We start from the raw sequence: 9,836 nt of genomic DNA, 5'->3' as shown, positions 1-9,836 counted from the left end.
TGCCCCGGCGACCCTCACAGTGCCCCCACGGACAGCGGGGGCTCAGGCCACACGGCTCCCCCGGCCCAACCGCGGGGTCGGGGCCCGACTCCAGCAGGGACGGGCTCAGGCCCCACGGGTGAAGGCGAAGGCACTCCTGCCAGGCATGGCTGGGGCTGCGCGGCGGGAGCGGGGCCGCCGGGGCTGGGCCGGGCCCGGGCCGGGCCCGCTATGGCTCCGCCCCAGCTCTTTAAGTCGCTGCGGGGCCGCGCCGGGCTGAGACGAGCCGAGCCGAGGGGAACCGTGAGGTGAGCGCCGGACGCGCAGGGACGGGACGGGACGGGACGGGACGGGACGGGACGGGACGGGACGGGACGGGACGGCACGGCACGGCACGGCACGGCACGGCACGGCACGGCACGGCGCCTTCATGCAGCCGGTCGCAGTCGCACGGTGCGGTGCGCAGTGGTCGCTGCCGCCGCCCGAAGCTGCACCCGTGGGGTCCGTCCCGCCCCACCCGTGAGGGCTGCGGGGCTGCAGGGGGGTCCCGCGGCGGCACCCCCGGTTGTGGGGCGGGAGGGGGGCTGCAGGGGAGCCTGTCCTGCCCCGCCATCATCACCCCCGGCCGCTTGCGCAGGGGCTTTGGCGAGAGAAGCGCACTGAGCCGGGGTTTCCCTGCGCGGCTTGGCGCGGTAAGGGGAGCTGCAAGGCGCTTGGCTTCCCCCGCGGGCCGCTGAAAATCCAGGAAAACTGGACAGCCTGAAATTCCTCGGTGTCTGTCTTGCGGCTGGTTTAGGTTTCTTGTATTTAAACCCGCTGTTAATAAATGGGTTGGGAAGGACTTTGCCGTGGCTTGTCGCTGGCGTTTTGGAGAATGCCAGCTAAATAGCGTGCTCCCGTCTTGATAGGGTACAAGCTTAACAAAAGCCGGGATTTTCTTATTTGAGGAAAGTAGCTGCCCACAAACCTGCAATTGAAAGTCAAAGCTGTTGGTACTGGTAGTGAGATCACCTGGATGTTTAATTACTGCTCTTGAGCTCCCCCAAGACCTGCCTGAACTAGCCAAAAAGTCATCAGCGAGCAGAGGAGGCTTAACACAGGACTGGAAGTCTGAACCTGCTACCTGTGGAGCTCTGGAAGGAGACCTGGGCAGCGTGGAGCTCCAGGGTGGTGTGGAGAGAGCGGCTCCTGGGCAGGAGTACAGGCTTGCAGGCTGCCCTACCTGCAGAGCTTCTTTAAATCATCAGCCCTTTTCCCCTTAGGTGCCTTCTGGGCACCGCTGCCTCGGGGTAGCCCTTGCTGTTGGTTAATGGAAGAAATATTGCCGTTCTTCCCATGCAAGCTGTCATGGGAATGTTATGGGGAGGATAAATGGAAATATCTTCTGTGGAAGAGACCAAGGTCACCTTGAAGTACTGACTTCAATTCCTTTTTGCTTTTCATTTAATGAATTCCCAGAGTCCTTATCAGAAGATTTGAGTCAGCTAATGGTTGCCAGATCATCTAATACTTCGTTTCCCTTGGGAAGAAGGGGTGGAGCTGCACCCCACGTTGCCCAATATTGCATGGGAAATCTGGGGCAAAACTGGAAACCTGATCGAGGTCCTCATCTCTAGTGTGCATGGAAACGAAATAATTGTTTGCTAACAAAATGATTAAAATAATTTAGACTCATGTAAATGCATAAAAGAACATAAGCGTGGGGATGGTGAGAGGAAAAGATAGAAGTAGTTCTTGTACCAAATACCGTTTATGTTTTGGAAAGCATACAGAATGGAAAGGAATCTCTTCTTTTTTTTTTCCCCCCTTTTTTTTTTCCTGCCCAATTCATGCATTCCTTTTCCAAAGCTTTTTGCAGTCTATATTCCCTTTAACGACGGACGCTCTTTGCCATGATTGATGTCAGCTGCTGTGCGGTAGCACAGCCAAGCACTTGAATAAAAGAAATGGAATCTTAATTTTTAGACTCTACAGTTGTGCCAAGAATGACAAAGGCAAAGTGGGAAATGTCATAAAACTAATTTTATGAGCTTGGTCAGGGTATTAGTGCTAAACCATGGAGCGGTAATGGTGCTAATCCCATGGAAGTATTAAACAAAGGGATATCTCAGTAATTAGTGTCAGTGTGCAAATGGCACTGCTCAGCCACTCTGAGGAACTTTCCTAAGCCTTTGCTTAGGAATGTACCTAAGATGCCCCAATTTAAGTTAATAAACTAATCTTTTCCCACATGCCATGAATGGCTGTCTGCTTGTCTCGGACAAAGGTCTTGTAGCAGGTACTTGGCAGCATGTCTTACTCGGGTACCATGCAGCCTACCCTGCATCCCTAAAACTGCCAAACTACCGGTCAGGCTGCTCGGGCAGGGGCTTGTTTTAGCAGTACTAGCAAGATGGGTCACTTCATTCAGGCTTAGCCAAAACTGCTGCTCTGAGGTGTGATGTTGTGAGTCCGCTCTCACTTGCCTAGGGAGCAGGAGGCAGCAGTTGGGTGTCCATGAGAGCCCTCGCTCTGCACCAAGGTCTCTCCCACAAGAGAGCCCCTTAGAGGAAGGGGATCTTGAAGTGAGGTGCTCCTCTCTGCCTCCCTGTGTCACGGCTGTGCTTGCAGTTCCTCTCTGTCGGCCCAGGGGACAACTGGAGATGGGCAGTCCTCTGCTTCTGGCTCAGAGGGATGAGCGGCAGAGCTGAGTGAAGGCAGCAGGTTGTGGGCGTTGTGTGGGGACGCTGCTGTGTGTCTCTTCTCCCTGTCTGGCTGACACAGGAGAGCTTCTAAGGGTAACTGAAGGTGAGTTGTGCCGAGAGAAGTCAGAAGCTCCCGACAAATCCCTTCCTTTCCTCCCCAACAGCTGCCCCATACCGCTGCTGCTGTGGGGAGCCTGCTGGGAGGGAACGGTGCTGCTGGAGGGGGTTGGTGGCAGGAGATGCCCTCTGGGCTTCCAGCCAGGCAAACCCATGGTCCTCGCCCAGAAACCCTGCCTGAAACATGGGCCAGCAAGGAGCAGAGGGAGTGATGGATAAGGCCTGAGCAGCTCTGCTGGGTTAGACTCACTGAATCGGTCACCCTCTCTGTGGCTGCTGTTGGGCTCCGTGCGTACAAGAGGTGGTCCTCTGGTGGTGGTGCTGCAGGGGAGCAAACCTGCATTGACCAGTCACTGAGGGCAGTTCAGCAATGACTGGGAGACGAGCCCTCAACAAACACCACTATGTTAGCTCTTGGAGGTGGCAGGAGGAGGAAAGCCCCATAAAAGCAGAGCACTGCCTGCCACCTGCGGCTGCGGTGCCAGAGCAGGAGGAGCTCCCAGTTGAGCTGGGTGGGAGCTGGTGGTGGCGATGGCACCAGGGCAGGGGAGCTGGGTGGGGGCAGCTCAGGTTGAGATGGGGCAGTTGCTGCTTCTGGCTTAATGTTCGAAGGCTGTAGCTTGACATGATGGGTGATGGTGCTGCCTGTCCCTCCCCGCTAGCCTTCTGAATGTCCATTGCAAGTAATGCGTGAGAGGGAATTCTGCTTGATTTTAAAGCAGCTGTGGCCCCTTGAGCAGTTTGGTTTGGTTCATATACCTGTCTGGTAAAGGCGCGGTTCATGTAATAGCGGTGGAGTCCCTGGGAAATAATCCCCATTAAACTTTGAAGTGCAGCCATGATCTCAAAGGAGTTCAAAATGTCCCTACAGCCCTAATAAGCGGTTCTCTGGTGAGGTGAACTTTGGCTTGTACTGCGGCCCTGCAGTAAAACAAAATGCTGTTGTTGGCACAATTGGTTTGCTTCTACCAGATGAGAGGCCCAGCATTAATGAAGCATAGAAACTGAAATTATATCCATCTGGGGGGGCGTTTGCTCGAGGTAGAGTAAAGCCCTTGTGCATGAAACTGTAATTTGTGCATATCCAATTTATGTAACTTTCAAAACCCCGGGCAGGGACAGGAGGACACGTCTTGTGAAGCCTGTGTCTCTGTTCGTGTTGCTTTTCTGCAGCTGTGGCCTCTGTTCCCCTTGCCAGTCCATCTGCTTTTACAAATAGCCGTGGAGAGCCCGCCTGAGCCTTTCAGTCTGCTCTGGGGTCCGGACGGCTGTAAAGTTCATCCAGTCACAGTAACTTCTCACACGGCGGAAGTTCACGTTTTTAAACAGTTGGCAAAATCACAGGCTTGTGCTCTGATAGACAAACCTCGCAGACCTGGTTTAAAGGAGCCTGTAACCCCAGCTGTCCTCGAGTGGGGTGGTGAAGGACACCGTGGTTAACAAACCTCTCCCCTTCTCCCCTCCCGCCTGACCGGGCACACAGAGCCACCATGCCGAACTGGGGAGGTGGCAACAAATGCGGCGCCTGCGGCCGCACTGTCTACCATGCCGAGGAGGTGCAGTGCGACGGGAGGAGCTTCCACCGGTGCTGCTTCCTCTGCAGTAAGTATTCCCCTCCCGCTCCCCTGCAAAGCCTCTCCTGGCATAGCTGGGGGGTCACAACAGCAAGGTGCTGGTCCACAGGGGACGTCTTGGGCACGGGGATGGCAGCAGCCAGAGATGGCTTTGTCCACCATGTGTTGGGCTTGACTCCTGCTTCTCTGCATGCTTCCTGGGCCTGGCGGTGCCGAAGGGAGAGCTTGTCTCCTGGAGAGATGTTATCCTACCTGTCCAGCGTTGGGGGGATGGGATGTGCCTCCCAAAGCAGAGCACATCATGCTTTCCTGTTCCGTTTGCCCCCCTCCCAGCCTTCTGTTCAGGAGTCTAAGGGATCTTTAGGATGGAATCGTGGCTAAAGTGTTGTTTATGCAGAGGAGAAAGCCCAGTGGCAGAGCCCCGTTTGCACTGATCTGAGCTCAGCTGGACCTCTCCTGGTGGTCCCGGGGCTGGCAGCGGCTGAAGGAATGGTTATCAAACTCCTGCCCTACAGTCCCGCACGGACTGGGACACCAGCGTGCCTGAGCACAGCCGCGTCGCTGATGCTTTACCCCAGCCAAAAGCCTAGACTTTCTTGGCACAGGGGCCTGTGGTTTATTTCAGATGAAAGGAGTCCAAAGCAGTGTTTTCCAGTCCAACCAACAAGCCCAGCGAGGCATTGAAAATCGCTTTCTCTGCTGAAAAGACCTCTGCTTAGATGAAGGGAACAAAGGGTCACTGTGAATCGAAGGCTCCTACTTTGCAAACAGACAGCCGGGCTGTCTGAATCAGAGAATTTTACCTTACTGCGTACATGAAGTCCTGTTTTGTCGCGCTTGCTGCTGTTTAATACCTATGGGCAGAGCTAGGGCTTAGCCCTCCTCATGTAAGCCGCAGTTACAAGTGTCCCTCTCAAACTAGTTTGCTGTTAGTCTGCAGCATAACGTCAGCGCACCGTGCTGGCGTGTGAGCCGCAGCGCACCTACGCTCCTTTCCCTGAGCTCTACAGCAGTCACAAAAAAGATTAGATGTCTCGGCTGCCTCATTTTCAGCCTTTTATGGGAGTTTCTATTAAAAGAAACCTGGAACTTACAGTCAAACAATGGCTCTAGTGTGTCTGGGTATTTGTTTTTCCTTAGCGCATAGTTCTGTTGGGGTTAAGTCTGTAGACTTAACAAACATGCATTAGCTGATTTACTTATTGGATATTTGTGTCTTATAAAAAGAACCTTGGAGCTCATGAATGCCATAAGCAAAGGTCATCCTGTATTTTGAAGACCTTAAAATTCTTTCTAAACAAAAAATTCATAAGGCTTTTTCTTTTTTTTTTTTTTTTTCCCCTCCCCAAATTCTTTATCAAGGGCATAATGCTGTTGCAGATGGAAAGAGCGTGCCAGTTGGGATACAAAAGAAGGTTTAAGAGGGAAATAGTTCTGCCTTCTACTGTAACCTTGAGCAGAGTGCTTGCATTGTGCTGAAGGACAAAGTAGGAATGCCAGAAGAGCACGGCCCCTCCAGTGACAGCTGTGAAACAGTCCCAACTCTGCCCCAAACCAGTACCCGGGCAGGGGAAGACCTTGAAGGTTTTTTTTCCCAGCCCCAGTTTGGCCAGAAGGGCAGGACAGGGATATCCTGCACCGATAGACTTTTGCTTCACGCGGTATGGCATCTGTCAAGGGAAACTGCTGACGGCACTATCTGGGTTTCTGAGCAGCCCCATTCATCAAACCACAGCAAGTTTTAAATGTCATGGCCATGAAGAGGTGGGAGGGAACAGAGCCCTATAAAGGGCTCAAGCATAATTCACTAATTCAAACAACAACCTGCTCCCTCTAATCTCTGGCGGTCCCACAGCCTAATAGAGAGAATTGTGGGCAAGGAAACCCATAACATCACTTCTCACTTGATTTTTGGCTTACGACATGGTGCTGATGGAAATGGTCCCTTAAGGCAATTTAACTTTTTTTTTTTTTTTCCATCCAGTGGTCTGCCGGAAAAACTTGGACAGCACAACTGTAGCGATTCACGATGCTGAAGTTTACTGCAAATCTTGCTATGGAAAAAAGTACGGCCCGAAAGGTTATGGATATGGCCAAGGGGCAGGCACGCTGAACATGGACAGGGGAGAGAGACTAGGCATCAAGCCTGAGAGGTGAGTGAACCGAGTTTGGGGGGCGTGACCCTTGTCCTTCAGTAATGTTTTCAGAGGAGTCTTTCAGGCTGGATTTTGTTTAGTTCATGTTTGGAATAGAAATGCTGCAAAATACCCCAGTATAACCGAGTGCAGGGCGTTTAGCCTGCAGTGCACAAACCTTCCACTGGTGACTATGTCAGTAGGCACCATACGAGCAGGAGTTTGTGCAGGTAAAGATGCACAAACCCTATGCATGAGCCATGGGGGACTGGATTACGGAGCTGCTGATGGCTCTGAATGAGCCCGCAGAGGTGACTGTGGGTCTTGAGTCGTTCTCCTATATAAGCTGCAAATGCGAATGTTCAACAGGTTCTGGTAGGGATGGATTCAGAGAGCTGAGAATCTAGGGCTACAAGAAGAATGAATTTTTAACTGGCAAATGAAGAACCATTTGTGCTTAATTATAGCCAAAACCAAAAGGCCTATTAAATAGTGAACATTCCTAGTCTGATTAAGTTCTTGCTGTAAAGCAAAGCATGTGGAAAGAAGCTGAGGTATGCCTCACAACTTGCTTCATGCAAGTTCCCACATTATTGCTTGATGTTTATATGATGTATGCTCTGCCGCTAGGTTCAGTGATCAGTTCAGGTTCCAGATGATGATCAGTAGACAGAAATTCAACAGAATTATTTGTAGCTTACTATCTGATAAATCCATGTCCTGATACAGAATTCAGCACTTCTACAGAAGTGAAAAGGTGAAGGCTTTTCAGAAAACTAGCTTTTACAGTAGCTTCTTTTTATCATTTGAAGCATGGCCTTTCTCTTCTTGTTTCAGGGTTTTTTTTTTTCTTCTACCAAGTGTAATTGGATAGCCTTGCTGGTAACTAACCTCTCCAGTTTTGCAAAAGTACTGTATTCTGTACTGTGTGTTGGATGCTGCTCTCTTAGTGTTGTTAAGAAGAGCAAGAGGTCATTTGGTAAAAAAGTAAAGACAACAAATTTCCTGTTTCTTTCAGCACGCCCTCTCCCCACCGACCCACAACAAATCCAAACACTTCAAAGTTTGCTCAGAAGTTTGGCGGGGCAGAGAAATGCTCTAGGTGTGGTGATTCTGTTTACGCAGCAGAGAAAGTAATAGGAGCTGGAAAGGTAAGGAACTGCGTGTGCCGTTCTGCACCTGCTACGTGGACTTTAAAGTGAGCAAGGTGTGTTATGTAGGTTCCAGCAGGGAACCAACTGCGGGGCAGAGTTTCCTTGAAATTGCATTTCTTGGCATTGGAAATACTCAAATCAATTGACTTAATTGAAGAAAAAGCACTTGAAATGCAGGGTGATGAGGGCTCACCTTGGATTTCAGAGGTGAAGCTTCAATATCGTCTTGTGCCAGAGACTTGAAGCAGACTACAGGAGTGCAGAAGAGGGAACAGTCTTGTTGCGTGCAGCTTATGGTGGAGGCTAAACATTTCAGAAGAAGGGCGATGTTCTCTGAAAATACCGTGTAAAACTGTGTGTCAGTCTGCCAACTGTCTGACTCGTTACAGAGAGACAAGATCTGCTCTGAATTGGTTTGAGCAAGCCTGAACCTTTCAAAACGCTGCCCCAAGCAGGATGCTGTGTGGGATTCGGGGCTTTGGGCCACTTGCAGAAATGCAGACGCTCTCTGCTGCTGGTGCACTTGAACTGGTTTTTATTGCACCAGTTATCTATAAACAATACTGATGCAGGCATCTCCATTTTTTTACTGACTCAGGCATTCTGTGTATTTAAACTATCTTTCTTTTTTTCCTTTTTTTTTTTTTCTTCCCTAGCCATGGCACAAAAACTGCTTCCGATGTGCCAAGTGTGGAAAAAGCCTAGAATCTACAACCCTAACTGAAAAAGAGGGAGAAATCTATTGTAAAGGTGAGGAAAGAAACAAAGATCATTTGTTTATGGTTCAAGGTAATGTGTTACAAGGACAGATGCAGAATTTATTCCTGGTATAAGACACTTTCAGGCTCCTGTCAAGATGGAAATGATCTCTAAGTCATAGCAATAGAGCTGAGAAATGAACTAAATATTACTGAACTGCTGATGTAGCTTACATCTGCATCAAGTGGGACACCACATACTGAGGTACGCAGCAGCCCATGCCCTCTGCCTAGGTCAGAGAGCAGATCAGAGTAAGGAAAGAAGCTAGCAAGCATCCTGCCATGTCTTCTTGCATGATTTCATGGATATAAACTTGATCCACACAGTAGTTTGATGACAACATATGTCTTAACAGATCTTTAGACACAGAACTGATATATTAATTGCTTTCACAGAGTAGGTTGGGAGCTACACAGACCAAACAGCCACAGCTACTGAGTTCAGTCACGGCAGTTACACAGCTTAACAAAAGGTTTTTAAGTGCTACTTTTGATGGGGAACGTTCTGGTGACTAACGGGAAGTGGCCGAGAGATTTAGCCTAGACTGCTGTTCTTAATTAAGGAGCCAGAAGCCTCAGCTACTACGTGTTCATCTTCCTCACAGGTTGTTATGCGAAGAACTTTGGCCCCAAGGGATTTGGGTATGGCCAGGGAGCAGGTGCCCTCGTCCACGCCCAGTGAGGGGGCACGTGTCAAAACCCCTTATGGCTCTGCTGAGATCCTGCTACAAGAAAGAAGAGAGTTTCCTAAATGCTACTAACTACTGTGAAACAGATACTAGTTACTGTAGTGCTTGGGCCATACATTCACCAGATGTTTTGTTGTGTTTTTTTTTTTTTAAAAGCACTGCTTTTTTCCTTGCTTTGTGTATCACACTGTAACACTTTTAATACTGAATATTGATTCAATAAAGCTTTGCTTGTTGATATATCCTAAAGCCAAGTGTTACACGCTTTGTCAGCAATAAGAAGATCAGTAAGAGGAGTGTTGTTGGGCTGGTGCAGGGCTGGAGATATGGTGCTATAGACTCGGTGCAGACCTTCACTGAAAGCCTAACGTGACTGAAAGCTAGATGTAGGTAGCACTGTTCATGGCCTCCAGAGGTGAGTGACTGTCCTCCAGTATCACACCATTAAATGCGTGTGCAAGGCAACTAGCTGCTTCGTGCACAGTAGTAGTAAATCTTAATCTACTGCTCTGTGCAGTGGCACAGCTCTGAAAGGGATAGTTTATAAGTAGCCGTGTGCCTAAATGGCTGGCTGACTCTGCCATAGAGGCCCTAGTGAATGGAAACCAAACCTTTTTCACCGTTGTGGGATTGCACCTGCTTTGGCATTGAGGTGTCATTATACTCAGGACTTATTGTGCAGAAAGAGTACTCTACCAAGATAGCTTCAGATTACTATCATTCCTACTCAGCAGTTGACCAAGCTC

General features: G+C 49.9%; 1 protein-coding gene across 1 annotated transcript; it reads left to right on the top strand.

Moving 5' to 3' along the window:
• The first annotated feature begins 250 nt into the window (after window positions 1–250).
• CSRP2 (cysteine and glycine rich protein 2) lies at window positions 251–9,339 on the top strand. Its single transcript, XM_054813953.1, has 6 exons — window positions 251–287; window positions 4,264–4,382; window positions 6,339–6,507; window positions 7,508–7,640; window positions 8,300–8,393; window positions 9,007–9,339. Exons 2-6 carry the CDS (start codon window positions 4,271–4,273, stop codon window positions 9,081–9,083), a joined length of 585 nt encoding a protein of 194 aa, XP_054669928.1. The 5' UTR covers window positions 251–287; window positions 4,264–4,270; the 3' UTR covers window positions 9,084–9,339.
• The last annotated feature ends 497 nt before the right edge of the window (window positions 9,340–9,836 follow it).

The sequence above is a fragment of the Grus americana genome, chromosome 1 (genome assembly GCF_028858705.1).
Source record: "Grus americana isolate bGruAme1 chromosome 1, bGruAme1.mat, whole genome shotgun sequence".
Classification (NCBI taxonomy): Eukaryota; Metazoa; Chordata; class Aves; order Gruiformes; family Gruidae; genus Grus; species Grus americana.
This window is presented reverse-complemented; position numbering and strand designations above follow the sequence as displayed.